This window comes from Dendrobates tinctorius, unplaced genomic scaffold (assembly GCF_039654945.1).
Source record: "Dendrobates tinctorius isolate UK_male_01 unplaced genomic scaffold, ASM3965494v1 ptg000101l, whole genome shotgun sequence".
NCBI classification, from domain to species: Eukaryota; Metazoa; Chordata; class Amphibia; order Anura; family Dendrobatidae; genus Dendrobates; species Dendrobates tinctorius.
The window spans coordinates 1,282,115-1,302,889 of record NW_027361769.1 but is presented as its reverse complement, the minus strand read 5'-3'; the positions used below and the strand labels follow the sequence as shown (position 1 = coordinate 1,302,889).

At 50.9% G+C, this 20,775-nt stretch overlaps 1 protein-coding gene across 1 annotated transcript in view; it reads right to left on the bottom strand.

Annotated features, from left to right (window-relative positions):
• Nucleotides 1–20,775, bottom strand: part of LOC141099676 (uncharacterized) — a 104,564-nt gene that overhangs the window by 41,042 nt on the left and 42,747 nt on the right. Inside the window, exon 6 of the mRNA XM_073587637.1 lies at nucleotides 16,739–16,779. Within this exon, the coding sequence (XP_073443738.1) occupies nucleotides 16,739–16,779 (41 nt within the window). The remainder of the gene's footprint in view (nucleotides 1–16,738; nucleotides 16,780–20,775) is intronic.

Sequence of the window (20,775 nt, the reverse complement as noted above, 5' to 3'; positions counted from 1 at the left end):
GTTCGTCGCCAAAGCACTGAGCTCGGAGCGAACTTCTGGATCACCATCCGGATCCTGGATGCTGAAGACTTCCTGGACACGTTCGCTTCCCTTCTGTTCCAACAGAAACTTAGGACCTGAAAGCCAAGAAGAGTTAGCAAAGGACCTTATAGACATAGGTCTAGTGGCATGGTCAGCTGGATTAAGTTCAGATGGGATATAGTGCCAATGTTCAGGCTTGGAAGACCTCCTTATTCTTTCGATGCGGTTACTGACATACACATAGAAGCGCCTTGTTTGATGGAGATGTAACCTAAGACAACCTTACTGTCACTGTAGTATTGTACGTCGTCTATGTTGGTGTCAAGCTCGTGCTGTGCTGTATAAAGTCTGCGAGTTCTACTGCAAGCACGGTTGCACAGAGTTCAAATCTGGGAATAGTGTGGTCAGGGTTGGGAGCCAACTTAGCCTTGCTGAAGACGAACCCAACGTGATCTTGATTGTCGGGTCCCATCACCTTCAGATAGGCAACTGCTGCAATGGCCTCCGTGGATGCATCCGAGAACACATGGAGTTCCTTCCTAGTGCTAGCAGCAAGTGAGGTTCTGGCGTAGCATCTCGGTATGTGGATCTCATCAAGGCACACAAAGACTGCTTCCAGGCTTCTCATTTTGGTTCCTTCTCAGGAGGGAGTGGGGCATCCCAGTCCTTGACGGTTTCAGAAAGCTGTCTCAGAAGGGATTTACCTTGTATGATAATTGGTGCTATGAACCCCATTTGGTCGTATAAGCTATTCACCACTGACAGGACACCACGTTTAGTGAACGGTTTGTCTGCACAGTTTATTTGAAAACTGAAGGTGTCGACTGACAGGTTCCACCTCAAGCCTAAGCTTCTCTGCACAGATGGACAGTCTGGTCCCAGGTCTATGTCCTTGAATCCTGGTGCGTGATCACTTGAATCAAAGGCTCTCATGACAGCCTGGCAGTTTGAAGCAATTTTGTGCAATCTAAGCTTAGCTTGGTACAGCATACCTTGGGTCCTCTTGAGTAGATCGATAGCCACTTCTTCTGGGGGTAGGGATTTTAGTCCATCATCTACATAGAAGTCTTTCTCTACAAAGTCTCTGGCATCTGTTCCATATTCGGTCTCTCCTTCTTGAGCGGTTCTCCGCAGGCCATAGGTTGCCACTGCGGGGAAGGGCTGTTCCCGAATACGTGCACTCATGCGATACTCCACCATCTCTTTCCTGGGGTCATTGTCCTTGTACCACAGGAACCTGAGGAAATTCCTATGGTCCTCTCTAACTATGAAACAGTGGAACATCTGTTCAATGTCGGCGGTGATGACAATGGGCTCTTTCTGGAACCTCATCAACACTCCGACTAGGTTGTTTGTAAGATTAGGACCCGTGAGGAGGACATCATTGAGAGATACGCCTTGATGTTTGGCGCTTGAATCAAAGACAACTCTAATTTTCTTAGGTTTCCGTGGGTGATATACTCCAAATGAGGGTAGGTACCAGCACTCCTCGTTTGCCTTTAAGGGAGGCGCTGGCCCCGCATGGTTATTCCGGAATATCTTGCTCATAAAGGTGACAATGTGTTCTTTCATCTCCGGTTTGTTGCTAAGTGTGCGCTGGAGAGAGCTGAATCTGGACAAGGCTTGTTCACGATTGTTCGGGAGTCTTACCCTGGTAGCTCGGAAGGGTAGGGGAAAAACCCAGTGATTGGTCTCGTCCTTAAGGAACTCATTGTCCATTATCCTGACAAATTCCTTGTCTTCCATTGATGGGGCTACTTTGTTGTCATCCTTAGTTGTATGAAACACTGATCTTCCCAAGTCGTCTGCATAGGGAGAAGGAATGACATCAGGCAGCTGTACAGGATCTGGAGGCTTTTTTTTCACATCATAGTGATGAGGGCATGGCTTGCAGAAAGTAGTTCGTCCGTCTCGGCGTATGTAGGTCTTAAAGGCATTGACTCTTGTTCGGTCCAAGCACACATTTCCTATGATTACCCACCCCAAGTCGAGTCTCTGTGCGTAGGGGGCATAGTCGGGACCATTGCACTGTTGTCGGACCTTAAGTATCCTTAAATTGCCTCTGCCGAGCAGAAGTAGGATTTCAGCATCTTTGTCCATAGGTGGGATAACGCTGACTAGGTGCCTTAGGTGTGGTTGGTGGAACGCAGCTTCTGGGGTAGGAATCTCATCCCTTTAACTGGGTATTTGGTCGCATTCGATTAGCGTAGGTACGGGTATTTCTACACCTTCGTTGACAGGAGAAGCAATGAAACCTTGTGCCCTCTTGCTGCTAGTTTCTATGCGGCCTGAACAATTCTTCAGAGTATAGGGCGTTGCTGGTTCCTTGATTCCAAAGGCTTCAAAGAACTTAGGTCCAGCTAGAGATCGATTGCTCTGATCGTCAATGATGGCATACATTTTTACTGCCTTCTCTGATTGCCCTTCTGGATAAGCTCTGATTAGGCATATCCTGGCACAGAATTCATCACTTTGGCTCTCCCCACATACCTCTGAGCATGAGCAGGAGACAGCCGTGGTAGAATTGGCTTTATTCTGTGGCTCCCCGCCATGGCTTGTAGCCGGACTAGAGGTAACTGCGACTGCTGGATCGCTGGTGGCTGAGGTTGGATGCAAAGCTGAAGGGTGTTTGTCACTGTGACACTCTTCACACTTAATAGCAGATTTACAGTCCTTGGCCATGTGTTCTAATGAGGCGCAACACTTGAAACATACCCAAAGTTCACTGAGGATTTTCTTGCGCTCTTGCATGGTTTTGGACCTGAAGCCTCTACATTTGTTCAATGAGTGTGGTTTTTTGTGAATGGGACACTCACGATTGAAAGATTTATCTCTCAATGGAATGGTGTACTGTTTACCGGCAGTTACTGCAGGTGGTGGCAAGTTAGTCTTTCTGATACATACTGCTCCTCAAGTCCTTGCGTCTATGTGAGACGCTTTCATACCTTGACAGTGTTGCTGGAGCTGTAGTGTTAGACTCCAGGAAGTCTAGGCTAGGGTCATTCCTCATTTGGGCCTGTTTGTCAACAAACTTGCAGAATTGATTAAACAGAGGAAAGGTGACATCATGTGACCTTTTGTACCTGGAAACGCATACTGCCCACTTCTCTTGCAGACTATGCGGCAGCTTTAAGATGATTGGGTTCATCCCATGGGCAGTGTCCAGGTAGCATAATCCAGACAGACGAGGGTCTCTCTTTGCGAGTTCCAGTTCCATAAGCAGGTCGCTTAAGTCCAGAAGCTTGTGGGCTTCCTTAAGGTTGATCCTTGGAACATTCTGCAGTCTCTTGAACAGGGACTTTTCTATGGCTTCAGCACTGCCATAGGTTCTTTCGAGTCTCAGCCAGGCAGCAGCGAGACCTGCTTCAGCTTGCCCCACGTAGACTGTCCGAAGACTCTTGATATGGTTTGTGGAGTCAGGACCCAACCATTTTACCATGAGGTCGAGCTCCCGTTCTGCTGATAGATTGAGGTCAGCAATGGTGGCCTTGAAGGTTGCTTTCCAGGCTCTGTAGTTCTCTGCACAGTTGTCAAACTTTGAGAGGCTGGTGCTGATTAGATCTTTGCTCACCATAAACCTGGCTAACTCGGGCATATCCGATCCTTCACTCCTTGTTACCATGTTAGCTTGTGTTGTCTCTCGGGCGTATAAGCTGTGTGGCGTGGAAGGGTGAATTGTTCCCGAGTAGAATGATGTTGCTGCAGGGTTGAGCTGTGGTTTAACCTCTGGAAATTTCGATGACTGCGGCTTGAACTGTGGAGATGGACTGGAGTGCATCTTGTGGTCGTCTTGTGATGATTGCTGCACCTGAGGGGACACATTATGGCGTTGGTCTTGGGTCTCTGCAGGTGCTGTGGGTAACACTGGCACCGTAAGTTGGGCTGACTGACATTTCCACATTGGTGGGTTGAACGCCGATGGAGAAGGTGTGTTCTGCAGATATCTGTTTCTGCACGTAATCACTGGTACGGACAGCTGGGTCCTCTTCTTCCAGTGGTGGTAGGCAAATCGGGTAGAGGTTTTGATTCAATGCTTGCTCAAGTATTTTTACTTTGGCTAGCGCGATTTCTTCCTCCATTTCTGTTTGAAGGATCTTTGCTTGGGCCTCTGCTTCTGTTTGAAGGATCTTTGCTTGGGCCTCTGCTTTTGCTTTCTTGGCTTCTGCCTTCTTACTTTCTGCCTCTGCTTTCTTGGCTTCTGCCTCTGCTTCCGCTTTCTTTTCTGTGTAGGAGCGTCTTAGTTTGGATTGCTCTGCGTTTAAACGGGCCTCTAGGATTCTGTCGCTGAGGGCTGAAGTTCTTGATCAGTATGATTTATATGACCCAGCAGAGTGTCTGGATGAGCCTGATCTGTGAGATCCAGCTTCTTGCAGATAAGCGATACAGAGCTCCGCTTTATCTTTGGCGTCTTGCACAGCGGCGCCCTTCTCTCTTTCTGTGGAATCCACTTTGCTTAATTCTGATGAGGCTTCATCAATATTTTAGTCTTTTAGGAAGGCAATGTACCTTGCGGACAGTCTCTTGTATCTTCCATGGGCCGTGTCTAGCCATTTTATAGTGTCCAGTAGACTCGCTGCATCATTTTTGTGGCGTTGGATGCTTGACATGAGGGAGGTGACTCGCTCCCATAGGTAATCCAGGTTGTCATTGAACTCGTCCTTAGTACTGTGATAGTTTTTGACAGCCTTTATGGTTGGTTTGAAGGAGCGTCTTGGCCGTGAGTCTTGGTATATTTCTGAAGCTGGCTCTGTTTCCCCCTCTCCATAATGGACAGTATCGGGTAGTATTTGCTCTGTTTCAGCAGTGGGAGAATGTGCCGGGTCTTTTTTGGCTATTTTGATTTAAGGTGCACTGTCAAAAAACTGAACTTTTGAATTGGGGGCTGGAAATCGCAGTGCAGCTTAGTTAAGACGTCCTGACGAGATCCCCAATGTGTTTTTAGAGAATTGTGGGGTTTTGCAGTCCGACAATCTGCAGCGATGTTGTATAATATACAGACAGTAACTATGCACAATGCGGTCTGGGGTGATGCTGCAGAGTTTCTTAGCAGAGCAGGGCTGCAGTATGTGAACGGGCAGATGGGTTAGAATATAAGGGTGATTTTTTGCCGGGCTTCAAGGCAGTTTTTTGACTGTTTTGTCCCCACATGAGGCGAATGGAGTTGTAGTTGATTGGGGCTGGGAGAGATTCCTACCTTCCGTTTCCTCAATGCAGAGCAGACAGGCTGATGAGTCCTTAACCATGTGAGACCGAGTAGAATGGCGTGGGAGAGCTTAGGTAAAACGTAAAAGGCTATCTTCTCTTGATGTAAGGCTCCGACTTGCAACTCCACTTCTTCAGTGACCAAGGTGACGGTCACCTGTAGCGGTTTGCCATCCACAGTGGCAATCTGAATAGGGTTAGACAGAGTGACTACAGGAATATGGTATCTGTCCACCTCTTCAGGCCGAATGAAGTTACCTGCCGAGCCCGAATCCAGACCATCTCGGATCCACGTCTCTCCCCGGAAACCAAAAGCACAGAAATCGTTAAGGGGTTGAGAGGGATCATCATCACCTAGGGAGGCCTCTCTTACCTGACCCAGGTGGAGTCGTTTCCCTGTCTCTTAGAGCAGGTGCGGATATAGTGTGACAAATCACCGCAATAGAGGCACAGACCCTGTGCCCGTCTCTCTCTCTGACGCAACTCGGCCATTCTAAGGCGATCTATCTGCATGGATTCTACCGAAGAGGGAGGAGAGGACCCGGCCGAACGGGAGCTGGCAGATCGGATGAAAAGGGGAACTGACCTGGTGGACCTCCTGTCTCTCGCTGACTCCCGAGCGTGCTCCAAGAAGCGTACGTCAATGCGGGTAGCCAGCGAGATAAGGTCCTCTAAGGTGGACGGGGTATCTCGACCTGCGAGTTCATCTTTTATTCTGCCTGAAAGACCGCGCCAGAATGCCCCTACCAAGGCCGCGTTATTCCAGCCGAGCTCGGAGGAGACTGTGAGAGAGCCATGATGTAAGTTAAAGAGTGACTCAGTGAGAGAGCCTAACCGACCCGGCTCATCGAAGACCCTACGAAACATCTCAAGGAAAACCGGGAGACTCAGAGCGGATTCAACCAAGACAGGGCCTGTGATGTACAATATCTGCAAGATATGTTTTCTGTTGCAATGTGCTAACAAATCCTCCATCCTAGGACATTGTAAACTGTCAGTAGTAGGAATTCCTTCCCCCCGTCATGTTCCCAGAGCGGATTCAACCAAGACAGGGCCTGTGATGTACAATATCTGCAAGATATGTTTTCTGTTGCAATGTGCTAACAAATCCTCCATCCTAGGACATTGTAAACTGTCAGTAGTAGGAATTCCTTCCCCCCAGGTTTTACCAACCCTGCCACTTCCTCTGGAAGAGCAGGAATGTTAATTAGCTAGACCATCTTCCTCACACCATTTGGCTTCTCTCAGCTGAAAGAAAAATGCGGGGAAAAAGGTCTTTGTTTGAAATAAAACTTTAAGAGCCTGCCCTGCGAAAACCGTACCAAGTAGAGATATGAAAATCATATTTTTGTAACCTGAGCGGTCCCAGCTTCGAGACTGCGTATGTTTCGAAGTTCTACCCTGTCCAGAACATGAGATAGGATTTGCGCCCAAATGGATGGTCATATCGCATAGATGTTTGATGTTTTCTTGATAGGCTCATTACGCTGGGAAACATGATACCACTGATGAGTCCATACCAGCTTCTCCCATAAAGTTATAGCTAATCTAAGTTTTGTAGCCAAAACATAACTCGGATGAGAGAGGAGGGATCAACCCAGAATGCATCTCTCCGTGATGTCACAAAGCAAAGCCTATAAGGCCTTCCCTGGGCAAACCAGCTCAGAACAGCTGCAGAGTCCGTGCTGACAAGAACTCAGATGAGCGGAGAAGTGCAGCTCCGCCTCCACCCACCTTAGCCGCATGGTCTGCCTAAGGAACAATATGGAACTGTGAGTGTAATCTCTTTGTTTTCTCCACTTTTATTTTATACCTGTACTGTACATATTTTATGTCTCAATTTTATAGCAACTTTTATCTGTAATCACTGTCCTCTTTCGGAAAATAAATGAAATAATTATTTAGATCTGTCTCTATGCTCTAAGACTCGAACTATACGCCTTTGATAGATAATCGCTACTAATTCAAGGGGTTTGCCACGGACCCTCTTAATTTAACACTGTGAATTAAGTAACCGTGACTGGTGGCAGCGCGTTGTGTACGGCTATTACGGCTTGCTGGCAGTACAGAAGGGTCTTATATTGCTGAATAAGGGTCTGCGGCCACAGCATTGATAATTCCCTTACTGCAGAAGCCTAATTGCCGGTTCACAACAGGCAGCCCGTCCGGCGACCAATTATCCTAGGTGCAGTTCCCTGACTGACCTGAGGGTAAGGGGGGCGCCGGAGAGCTGCGAGTTCCAAGGTGGAACTGAGAAAGTGGGATATACACAAATCCCCGCAGTACTTGGAAGATTGATAGCAGTGGTGGGGCATCCAAATTAAACTCCCCCTGCGGCAAATTGTAGAGCGAGATTAGCTTGCTGGATATTTTTGTCACATGGTGCCAGTGGTGGGATAACTAAGATAAGCCCCCCTGCGCCTGTGATAGCCGTGTGCCGGCATTGTGTCACGTCCCTCCGTCCGCTGATACACCGGTGTCAGTGGTGGGATTGTGACATAGTGGTGACACAGGGTCCGCTGTCCGTCGCGATTTGGTGGCAGAGGGACCCCCGTTGGTGTCGCCCGTAAGTGGACGAACGGCGGTGGGCTGTTCGTCACATATTGGTGGCAGAGAGGTGGGATAATCCTAGAGCATTAGTGATTTGGTTTGAGCAATCATTCCTCTCACTAAAAACCTGCACGGTTCCTGCGGGAATCCTGCATCATAGGTTTTGGAGAACAGACTCAGTGGTTACTAGTCCTGAGACATTAGTGTGTACTTGCAAGTATCCCCCTCCCGTTTCTTCGTTTTTCTTTTTCTATCTTTTATTTGGCAACCATGGCGGCAAAAGGAGAACCTTGGTACAACCGGCAGACAAAGGAAGTTCTTGCTGCGTTATGCACGTACCAAGGCCTTGACGCCACAAACAAAAACAGAGCTCAAATGATCGCGGCTCTAGTGCAGCTGGACAACGACCAGAATCCAGCGAGCGCAGAAGTTGGCCCAAGTTGCAATGGGGCTGCAGCAGAGGCTCCACTCCTGAGCGCTGGCCCCACATTCAACCAGAACGGGGTGGACCCCTATCTGCAAATGGCCTTGGACGAACTCCCCGCCGAAGACAGGGATGGGCGGGTGAGGCTGATCCAGCAATATCGGCAGGAGGCCCAAGCCGAACGTGAGCGCCAAGCTGAGGCTGAGAGAGCAGAGCAGCGAGCCGAGAGGGAGGCGCAGAGGGCCCATGAACTGGAGGTACTCCAGCGGGGTGGGAATGCCCCCACAGCCCGAAGCAGTGAGCCCAGCAGCGTCCAGACTCCTAAACCCCGGCCAGAGCATTTTCCCGTGATGGAAAAGGATGGGGACTTGGACACATTTCTGCGAGCCTTTGAGAAAGCCTGCAGACAGTACCAGCTGCCTAGAGACCAATGGGCAAGGTACTTGACCCCAGGGCTAAAAGGCAAAGCCCTGGAGGCATTTGCTTCTCTTCCGCCAGAAGCCGATGACGACTATGACGCCATAAAGCAGGCGCTGATCGCCAAATACCGGCTGACACCTGAGGTATACCGAAAGAAGTTCCGACACCTCCAACGTGGCCCACACGATAGCTACAGTGATGTGGTGCAAGGACTCAGGACCCACTTTGACCAGTGGATCCATGGACTGTCCGTTGAAACCTTTGAGCAGCTACGGGACCTGATGATCAAAGACCAGTTCCTGCATCTCTGCCCAGCTGAGGTCCGACAGTTCATCCTGGACCGCGAACCAACGAACGCGAACAAAGCGGCGCAGATCGCCGACAACCACGAGGCCAACCGGAAGCCCGAGACGCGGAGGCCAGTCGCCACCAGCTGGAAAGGGGGTAAGCCAGCAACCAACCCCAATGCCCCAGCTAGCCGTCCCTCCGGAGGCCCTGTCCCTGTTGCCAACAACAGGCCGGCTACTGACAGTCGCCTGTGTCACCACTGCCAGCGGCCTGGTCACTTCTTTTACACCTGTCCGAATAGGCCGAAGAACCCCCCAGCCAAGGCCCCCGGGCCCAACGCCTCTGTTCTTTTGGTGGGAGGTGTGGTTGGGAGGGCTGACGACAATGTTCAACCTGTTCAGGTGGGGGCCCGTCTTGCTACAGGCCTCAAGGACACCGGGGCTGAACGAACCCTCATCCGTCCTGGACTGGCGGCCCCTGAAGAGTTTGTTGAGGGGAAAACCCTGACTGTCACCGGGATTGGAGGCACCCGTTGTCCCTTGCCGGCACGAGTTTTTCTTGACTGGGGTGCCGGGAGCGGGTTGAGGGAGGTGGGAGTGTCTGAAAATTTGCCCACTGATGTTTTATTGGGGACTGACTTGGGGAGGATGGTTGCATACTATGTCCCTGACACCCTTCCCCAAACTGATAATAAGGGTAACGTTAACCCTGATGATGATGATGATGACGGGAAACTGAATGTGTTACCTGCTAATGCCTTGATGAGTAATGATGCAACTAACAACCATTCTTTCCCCAGGTACGATGCTGATGCTGATGTGAATGTACCAAAGCAAACTGATAACCATTCTTCTCCTAGGAAGGATGATGATGATGTTGATGTATCTGTGCCGACTGAACCCGTTAACCCTTTCTTTGAAGCGGTAGATGTGTCCACAGGTACCGAAGTGCTCAGCCCCGTCACTCTGCGGAGTGAGACGGCTGAGGAACCCCTGGCAGGAGTAAGCAACGGTGCTCAAGGAAATGGGGAGGTGCATGGGGACCATGAGGAAGGTAATGCCATGCAGCTGACCAGTGCCACCGAGGAAGGTAACTGGCCCATAAGTAGCACTGCTCCTGAAGTGTTGGGGGTGGATGGGGAGGTAGAGCCCAGGGCAGCACCAGCTGGTGGGTCTGAAGAAATCCCCAGGGAGACAGCATACATAGCAGCTGTCACACGCAGTCAGAGTGCCCAGATCGCAGGTAACGCACTGTCTTCTGGACCCTCTGCTGCTACAAGAGAGACTGAACCAGAGGTGAACCCAGAGCCGGTTCCAGAGGGTCCCAGTAAAGAGGGGACCCTGACGTCACTTCTGGCAGCCTCCAGCATGGAGTTCCAGGCTGCTCTGCACTCAGATGCCAGCCTGGAGAAATTGAGAGGTCTCGCCGAGACGCCCACCTCCAAGTCTGATAAGGAGAGGGTGTTCTGGGAACGAGGAAGGTTGTACCGGGAGACAGTACCCGGAGATCCTAAAAAGGAGTGGTTGAGGGAAAGACAGCTGGTCGTCCCCTATCAGTTCAGAACTGAGTTGTTGCGGATTGCCCATGAGATTCCACTCGCTGGACACTTGGGGATCAGCAAAACAAAGGCACGGCTGTCTCAACACTTCTATTGGCCCAAGATGGGGACAGATGTAACACACTACTGCCGCTCCTGTGCCACCTGTCAAAAAGTGGGTAAGGCGGGGCCTGCTCTTAAGGCTCCCCTTATTCCTTTGCCGGTGATAGAGGAGCCTTTCCAGAGAATCGCGGTGGACATTGTCGGACCGCTGTCCGTCCCCAGCAGCTCCGGAAAGCGATACATTCTCACCGTGGTAGACTACGCTACCCGGTACCCAGAGGCAGTAGCTCTGTCTTCAACCAGGGCAGATAAGGTGGCTGACGCACTGGTGACCATCTTTTCAAGAGTAGGATTTCCCAGGGAGATGCTTACCGATCAAGGGCCCCAATTCATGTCTCGCCTAATGGAGGCTCTCTGTGAGAAAATGCAGGTGACGCACCTGGTATCGAGTCCGTATCACCCACAGACTAATGGTTTGTGTGAACGCTTCAACGGTACCCTCAAACAGATGCTCCGCATACTGGTTGAGACCCAAGGGCGCGACTGGGAGCGGTACCTCCCACACCTGCTGTTCGCTTACAGAGAAGTTCCGCAGGCCTCGACCGGGTTCTCCCCCTTCGAGCTCCTGTATGGCAGGCGAGTCCGGGGACCCCTTGGGTTGATAAGAGAATCCTGGGAAGATGAGCCAAACCCCACAGAAGTGTCCATCGTGGATTATGTCATGCGCTTCCGTGACAAGATGCAGACCTTGACGCAGTTGGTGCATGACAACATGACGCAGGCTCAGGCTGACCAGAAGCGCTGGTACGACCAGAACGCCCGGGAGCGGACCTACCAGGTGGGTCAAAAGGTGTGGGCGCTGGTCCCTGTACCAACGGATAAGCTTCAGGCAGCCTGGGAAGGCCCGTACGTCGTCCACCAACAGCTCAACCCGGTCACCTACGTGGTCACGCTTGACCATGCTCGGGGTAGGCGCAAGGCCTTTCACGTCAACATGCTGAAGGCGCACTACGAACGTGAAGCTTGCGTCCTACCGGTCTGCAATCTGCCAGAGGATGGGGAGGAAGATTCCCTCCTGGACATGCTGGCCCAGGCCAAGGCCAATGGGTCCATTGAGGACATGGAGATAAGTGGTTCGCTCACCGTGTCCCAGCGGTTGCAGTTGATGGCCACCCTGGAACTCTTCCGGCCCGTGTTCACCAACCGTCCTGGGAGGACGGAGTTAGCGGTTCATGAGGTGGACACCGGGAATCATGCCCCATTACGGCGAACACCTTATCGGATCTCTGAAACGGTGCAACAAGTCATGCGCCAAGAGGTCGATGAGATGTTAAGGCTGGGAGTGATTCGACGGTCAAAAGGTGCGTGGGCTTCACCTGTAGTCCTCGTGCCTAAAAAGGATCGAACCACCCGGTTCTGCGTGGACTACAGGGGGCTCAACGCCATCACAACCTCTGATGCCCACCCGATGCCGCGCATCGAGGATCTGCTCGAGCGGTTGACAAACGCCAACTACATATCCATCATGGATTTGAGTCGGGGATACTGGCAGATTCCCCTGAGCCCTGAGGCGCAGGAGAAATCCGCCTTTATCACCCCCTTTGGACTGTACGAGTCCACGGTCATGCCCTTCGGCATGAAGAATGCCCCTGCCACTTTCCAGCGGATGGTCAACCACCTGCTTCGGGGACTGGAGGAGTACGCGGTGGCGTACTTAGACGATATTGCCGTCTTCAGTTCCACCTGGGAGGAACACCTTCAGCACCTCCAGGAGGTGCTCAAGCGTCTTCACCAGGCAGGCCTGACCATCAAGCCGGGGAAGTGCCAGATAGGCATGCGCAAGGTCCACTACCTGGGGCACCGGGTAGGCAGGGGTTCCATGAGTCCGGAGCCAGGAAAAGTGGACGCAATCGTGTCCTGGCCCACCCCCAGGACCAAGAAACAGGTGAAGTCCTTCTTGGGCACTGCAGGGTACTATAGGCGGTTCGTACAGGACTATAGCGCCCTTGCCAAACCCTTGACTGACCTCACCAAGCAGAGGCTACCCCAAACAGTCAACTGGACAGATGACTGTGAGGCGGCTTTCCAAGCTTTGAAAGCAGCCCTGTGCAACTCTCCAGTGTTGAGAGCAGTCGACAGCAGTCGCCCATTTCTGGTACAGACCGACGCCAGCGAGTTTGGCCTCGGTGCTGTGCTTAGCCAGGTCGACTCGGGGGACCAAGAGCACCCCGTGTTGTACCTGAGCCGGAAACTTTTGCCGAGGGAAGTGGCATACTCGACCATAGAGAAGGAGTGTCTGGCCATGGTGTGGGCACTGCAGCGTTTGCAGCCCTACCTGTATGGGCGCGCCTTCACGGTGGTAACCGACCACAACCCTCTGAGCTGGTTGCACACAGTGTCCGGAACCAATGGAAGATTGCTCCGCTGGAGCCTTGCTCTTCAACAGTATGATTTTACTGTAAAACACAGGAAGGGCAGTGAAAACGGCAATGCCGATGGGTTGTCCCGCCGGGGCGAACCCGCTGAGGTGCGCATGGCCGATTACCGAGAGGTAATGCCTCCTTAGCGCCCTCTTAAGGGGGGAGGTGTGATGTACAATATCTGCAAGATATGTTTTCTGTTGCAATGTGCTAACAAATCCTCCATCCTAGGACATTGTAAACTGTCAGTAGTAGGAATTCCTTCCCCCCAGGTTTTACCAACCCTGCCACTTCCTCTGGAAGAGCAGGAATGTTAATTAGCTAGACCATCTTCCTCACACCATTTGGCTTCTCTCAGCTGAAAGAAAAATGCGGGAAAAAGGTCTTTGTTTGAAATAAAACTTTAAGAGCCTGCCCTGCGAAAACCGTACCAAGTAGAGATATGAAAATCATATTTTTGTAACCTGAGCGGTCCCAGCTTCGAGACCGCGTATGTTTCGAAGTTCTACCCTGTCCAGAACATGAGATAGGATTTGCGCCCAAATGGATGGTCATATCGCATAGATGTTTGATGTTTTCTTGATAGGCTCATTACGCTGGGAAACATGATACCACTGATGAGTCCATACCAGCTTCTCCCATAAAGTTATAGCTAATCTAAGTTTTGTAGCCAAAACATAACTCGGATGAGAGAGGAGGGATCAACCCAGAATGCATCTCTCCGTGATGTCACAAAGCAAAGCCTATAAGGCCTTCCCTGGGCAAACCAGCTCAGAACAGCTGCAGAGTCCGTGCTGACAAGAACTCAGATGAGCGGAGAAGTGCAGCTCCGCCTCCACCCACCTTAGCCGCATGGTCTGCCTAAGGAACAATATGGAACTGTGAGTGTAATCTCTTTGTTTTCTCCACTTTTATTTTATACCTGTACTGTACATATTTTATGTCTCAATTTTATAGCAACTTTTATCTGTAATCACTGTCCTCTTTCGGAAAATAAATGAAATAATTATTTAGATCTGTCTCTATGCTCTAAGACTCGAACTATACGCCTTTGATAGATAATCGCTACTAATTCAAGGGGTTTGCCACGGACCCTCTTAATTTAACACTGTGAATTAAGTAACCGTGACTGGTGGCAGCGCGTTGTGTACGGCTATTACGGCTTGCTGGCAGTACAGAAGGGTCTTATATTGCTGAATAAGGGTCTGCGGCCACAGCATTGATAATTCCCTTACTGCAGAAGCCTAATTGCCGGTTCACAACAGGCAGCCCGTCCGGCGACCAATTATCCTAGGTGCAGTTCCCTGACTGACCTGAGGGTAAGGGGGGCGCCGGAGAGCTGCGAGTTCCAAGGTGGAACTGAGAAAGTGGGATATACACAAATCCCCGCAGTACTTGGAAGATTGATAGCAGTGGTGGGGCATCCAAATTAAACTCCCCCTGCGGCAAATTGTAGAGCGAGATTAGCTTGCTGGATATTTTTGTCACATGGTGCCAGTGGTGGGATAACTAAGATAAGCCCCCCTGCGCCTGTGATAGCCGTGTGCCGGCATTGTGTCACGTCCCTACGTCCGCTGATACACCGGTGTCAGTGGTGGGATTGTGACATAGTGGTGACACAGGGTCCGCTGTCCGTCGCGATTTGGTGGCAGCGGGACCCCCGTTGGTGTCGCCCGTAAGTGGACGAACGGCGGTGGGCTGTTCGTCACAGGGCCTCTCCCTCCAGATGGGACATGATGAAGGCCACCTTGGCCCGGTCCGAGGGATATTGCTGCGGCAACCATTCAAAGTGGAGGCTACACTGATTTAAGAACCCCCTACAGAGCTTGGGATCCCCGGTGAAGCAAGGCGGTTTGGTGAGGCGGGGCGTCGGGAGAGCTGTAGATGCGGGAGGAGGAGTCGGGGCTGCAGTGACAGCCTGGAGGGCCAACAAGCGGCTGTCAAAGGAGGCCATTTAAGACAAAATGTGGGCTTGCGTATCTTGTTGCTGACCCAGCTCCTGTTGGAGACTGGCCAACTGGGAGGCATTTCCAGGATCGGCTACCTGCAAGGCAGACAAATGGGTGTCCATAGACTTCATGACCAACATAATGCATCCCTGATTCTCCTGCAGGAAGCGCAACTCTTTCTGGGAAGCAGCCGTAGTACCGGCAGAGTCCATGGCCTGATTGTACTGTTAGCATGGGGGGTCTGGAACCGGAACTCCAGGAGTGGACCCTCTGAACCGTGGCACCGAGGGGCCTCAGGCAAGCTGCCAGGTGGGACCGACCCCTATACAGCGACCGTTAGGAGCAGGCCCAGGGGTTTGAGTACCACGGTAGCCGGTACCGAGAGGAGCGTCTCAGGGTGGACCGGAGTAGGACTGTGTGCCTGAAGTATAGAATGACAGAGCTGGAACCAGGAGGCAGGATTGGAGTGAGACAGTAGACTGGAACGAGGAGGGATGACAGGAGTAGGAACACAGGAGAAAGGATGGGAGGAGGACGGAAGGACAGAAGCTGGAAGGAACTGGAACACCAGAGGCAGGACTGGAGTAGGATGGCAAGACTGGAGCAGGATGGAACAGGGACACTGGAGGCAGGACTGGAGGAGGATGCAACAGGAACACCGGGGGCAGGGGGCAGGACTGGAGTAGGACGGCAGGACTGGAGCAGGATGGAACAGGAACACCGGAGGCAGGACTGGAGTAGGATGGCAGGACTGGAGCAGGATGGAACAGGAACACTGGAGGCAGGACTGGAGTAGGATGGAACTGGAACACCGGAGGCAGGACTGGAGTAGGATAGCAGGACTGGAGCAGGATGGAACAGGAACACCGGAGGCAGGACTGGAGTAGGACGGCAGGACTGGAGCAGGATGAAACAGGAACACCGGAGGCAGGACTGGAGTAGGATGGCAGGAACACCGGAGACAGGACTGTGGAAGAGAGCAAGGAACCCGGGTAGCAGGACTGAGAGGCTGCTGCGGAGAGCAGGCGAGAACGGAACTGCAGGAGCCGAGAGCACACGATACAGCGAGGCCAGTGTGCTAGGAAACACAACAATCAGGCACCTCCCTAAGGGGGAAGTGGCCTGATATGCTCCTGTCTGGTCTGCCATTGGTTAGGGAGGTGCTTCCGGGTCACGGCATAGCCGGAGCACAGGAAGCCAGAGGGAGGCACGGCTGCGGCCTATGGCGCATGCGCATAGCATGCAGGGATGGCATCGGCCGCGAGCCCGTCACAGGTGAGCGCCGCGACCGTCGGAAGGAGAGAGGCTGCGGCGAGGGAGCGGAGGCCGGCAGCGGCATGGGAGCAGAGGCCAGGTGAGTATGACGGAGCAGTGTAACAGTATGATTGGTAATGCACTTCTCCAGAAATGCAGGTGTAACGACCAAGGTGGTACAGCAGGATGCAGCAAGGTGAGCAACGGATTTGTATGTGTGGTCAAAAAAATGATGCCTTTCACAGCCTGGTAAGCGTGTCTCTCCCGGGTGAAAAATGAAACTAATAATGGCCACCAGCAGGAAGAGAAGGAGTCACTGATCAGGAAGTAGAAGGCATGTACTAGAAATAATTAGCTGCAGGCTGCAGAAAAATGACAGCAGGTGGCAGCAGACCAAATGCAAAACTGAATACAAAGAATGGTAACATAACACAATCTAGATAAACATATAATCAAAACTTTAGATGGGACAGCAAAAAAACAGCTTACAGTCTGTAAACAGACACATCCCTTGGTCCCTGGGTGGGCTAATCTAATGTCTTCCGCTCTGCATTCTGGGAGAGATTGTGTCACGGGATAAAGACTAAACTAGGACATATATAAAACTTACCAGAAGGAGCTCGGTATTGACACAAGACAAGCAGATCTGAGCTAAGGAGAAGAGAGTGTATATAAGATATGCACATGATAAAATAACGCCCTTATGCTACTTTCACACTTGCGTTTTTTCGCGCTGCGTGCGCACGACCATGCGCACGTCAGAGCACCCATAGACTATAATGTGTTTTTGGGTGAATTTTGTGCGCATTGCGAGTGCATGCATTTTTTTGAGACAGGTTGGACGCACAAAAAATGCCACAGGATGCATTTTGTGCGCCCGGGCGCACACTACAAAAAAACGCATGCGCATACAAATGCGTACGAACGCATGACTATGCGCACCCATGTTAAGTATAGGGGAAAAACCGCATGCGCAAAAACGCAGCGCAAAAAAACGCAAGTGTGAAACCAGCCTTACAAAGTGACTTACAAGAGGGAATTTATCATGAGATAAACTTTCCCCAGTCCCGCATGCTCAATGCCTCGGGGTGATCCTCGACTCTGCCCTCTCTTTCAAGCCACATATCCAAGCCCTTGCCTCCTCCTGCTGACACAAACGCAAAAATATTTCCCGGATCCGTACATTCCTTGACTACGAAGACACAAAAGCACTAGCGCATGCCCTTACCATCTCCCACCTTGACTACTGCTACCTCCTACTCTCTGACCTCCCCTCTAGCACTCTTGCACCACTCTAATCCATCCTACACTCTGTTGCCAAACTAATCCATCTATCTCCCTGTTATTCTTTAGCCTCTCCTCTATGCCAAGCCCTTCACTGGTTTCCTATTGTCCAGAGGCTCCAGTTCAAAACCCTAACTATGACATACAAAGCCATCCACAACCTGTCTCCTCCATACATCTGTGACTTGGTCTCCCGGTACTTACCCACACGCAACCTTCGATCCTCTCAAGATCTCCTTCTCTACTCTCCTCTTATCTCTTCTACACACAACCGCATACAAGACTTCTCCCGTGCTTCCCCCATACTCTGGAATTCTCTACCTCAACACATCAGACTTTCCCCTACCACAGAAACCTTCAAAAAGAACCTGAAGACCAACCTCTTCCGACAAGCCTACAACCTGCGGTGATCCTTAGTCTAGTGAACCGCCACACGACTAGCTCTACCCTCTCCTAGTGTACCCTCACCCGTGTCCTGTAGACGGGGAGCCCTTGCCGGCAGGGTCCTCTTGCCTTCTGTACTTGTGTGTACCTTGTTTTGCTCATGTTGATTGTACTTGTCCATATTTGTAAAGTGACATGGAATAAATCGTGCTATAAAAATGTATAATAATAATAATAATATTAATGAGATGAATTGAAGCTTGAAGTCAGGTTTTTTTTGGGCTGCATTATTGTTCTTTGCACCAAATTTTAAGTGCTGCACGAAACGGTACAATCTTGGTGATTTTTTTATGTGCGAAAAATGGAACAAAAGCCTCAATAAATCTCCAATGTTTCCTGTAAATTCTAGCTATGTGTAACTATAAAACTGCTCTTCAATGTGAACCTGCATTGGAGTTCAGGCTGTGTTATCATCACGTTTGATGTATACGCATTGGTATACTTTCTTTTAACCTGTACAGAAAAGCAATGGAGACGCATAACACCTAGACTTTTATTTTTCCCCAATAGAAGTCTAGTATGCTGTAAAGTTTCTATTGGTTGACAATGGTCATTTCTACCTTCACTACTTCTAACAACTGGATGACCCACTAGAGACAATGCAGAAGATCCACCTGACCTCGCAGCAATCTACCGTCCATCTATAAACAGTCTTTAGCTTCACATTTTCCACAGGATTGGTCATTGTGATTGGTGGGAGTCAGACAGATTGGATCCCCATAGATCCAGAGAACAGGACTCTGAAATATCACGATGAACAGTTGTGGCCTCCATCACTCAGTTCTTTGCCTGGATCACAAAGTTATCATTCATGAACAAAAGTGTCTAAATGATAGCAGTATGCCACCTGCTTCAAGCTAACAGCGGCAAACCATGCAGCCATGATGGGACCCGTGAGTGTGTGTGGGGGGGGGGGGGGTGTCAAGCAACATTGCCCTCCCTGTGCTGGTGGCTAAATTTCACCAGTATCTGCATCCGAGGCCAATACAGTGGAATTCAATGGTAGAACTGTATTCAGTCTGTAGATCTGAGTGTCAGCACAGAAGGCACAATGATGAGACTAGATCGCGCCTGCACAGACGGGTGAAGGGCATTGGAGGAATTGGGCTGCGTGAGAACATTTTTAAACAATTTTGTCAGTGAATTCTTTTGGAATGGAGCCAGCATGCTGAGAAGGAGCAATCATACTGTGTGTGCTGTGGATGGAATTGCGGGGATCACCATACTGTGTACATAGTTATGGGGACATCATGCTATGTGTGGGGGCCTCAATTTTGTGTGAGGGGACTGTGTGGGTAATCTAACTGTGTAGGGAACTGTGGGGGAATCATACTTTATATTGGAGGCAGCTGGGACCATCATACGGTGTGTAAGACTTTGGGGGCCATCACATTGTGTATGGGGTACTGTGGGGGCCATCATACTGTTTTGTGGGGCTGTGGAGGCATCATACTGTGTGGGGGGATGTAGAAGATTCTTACAGTGTAGGGGCCTCATAATGTATGTGGGGGAAGACTGTTGGCATCATACGGTGTTGGGGGCACTGTGGGGACAACATACTGCGTTGGAGGGGGCTGTTGCAGTATCATAATGAATGGGGTGTGCAATGGTCACATCATACTGCGTTAGTGGTTGTGGGGGCATGATATTATGTTGTGGACACGGTTGCAGCATCATACTGTGTTAGGGACACTGTAGAGTCATCCTACTGTGCACGTGTTGGGTATTGTAGGGGCACATTGTGTGAGGAGTTCACTGTGGGGGAATTGTACTGTGTGTGGGAGGGGGAATTTTTGAGGGAATCATACTCAATGAAGGCCATGGAAGGCATATTGTACGAGTGAGAACAATAAAGGGCTGACTGGCGGTATTACTAGCAGATCCTGTCATCACACGCACTGAGCAGTGTCCCATGCACAACCTCCATTTGCCAGCTCACCCCGTATATGCCATGCACAACCTCCATATGCCAGACCACCCTGTATATGCCACACACAGCCTCCATATGCCAGCTCACCCTGTATATGCCACACACAGCCTCCATATACCAGCTCACCCCGTATATGCCACACACAACCTCCATATGCCAGCTCACCCCTGTATACGCCACGCACAACCTCCATATGCCAGACCACCCTGTATATGCCACACACAGCCTCCATATACCAGCTCACCCCGTATATGCCACACACAACCTCCATATGCCAGCTCACCCCTGTATACGCCACGCACAACCTCCATATGCCAGCTCACCCCTGTATATGCCATGCACAACCTCCATATGCCAGCTCACCCCGTATATGCCACGCACAACCTCCATATGCCAGCTCACCCCTGTATATGCCATGCACAACCTCCATATGCCAGCTCACCCCTGTATATGCCACACACAACCTCCATATGCCAGCTCACACCTGTATATGCCACACACAACCTCCATATGCCAGCTCACCCCTGTATATGCCACGCACAACCTCCATATGCCAGCTCACCTCTGTATATGCCACGCACAACCTCCATATGCCAGCTCACCCCTGTATATGCCACACACAACCTCCATATGCCAGCTCACCCCGTATATGCCACACACAACCTCCATATGCCAGCTCACCCCTGCATATGCCACACACAACCTCCATATGCCAGCTCACCCCGTATATGCCATGCACAACCTCCATATTCCAGCTCCCCCTGTATATGCCACACACAACCTCCATATGCCAGCTCACCCCTGTATATGCCACGCACAACCTCCATATGCCAGCTCACCCCTGTATATGCCACGCACAACCTCCATATGCCAGCTCACCCCTGCATATGCCACGCACAACCTCCATATGTCAGCTCACCCCTGTATATGCCACGCACAACCTCCATATGCCAGCTCACCCCGTATATGCCACACACAACCACCATATT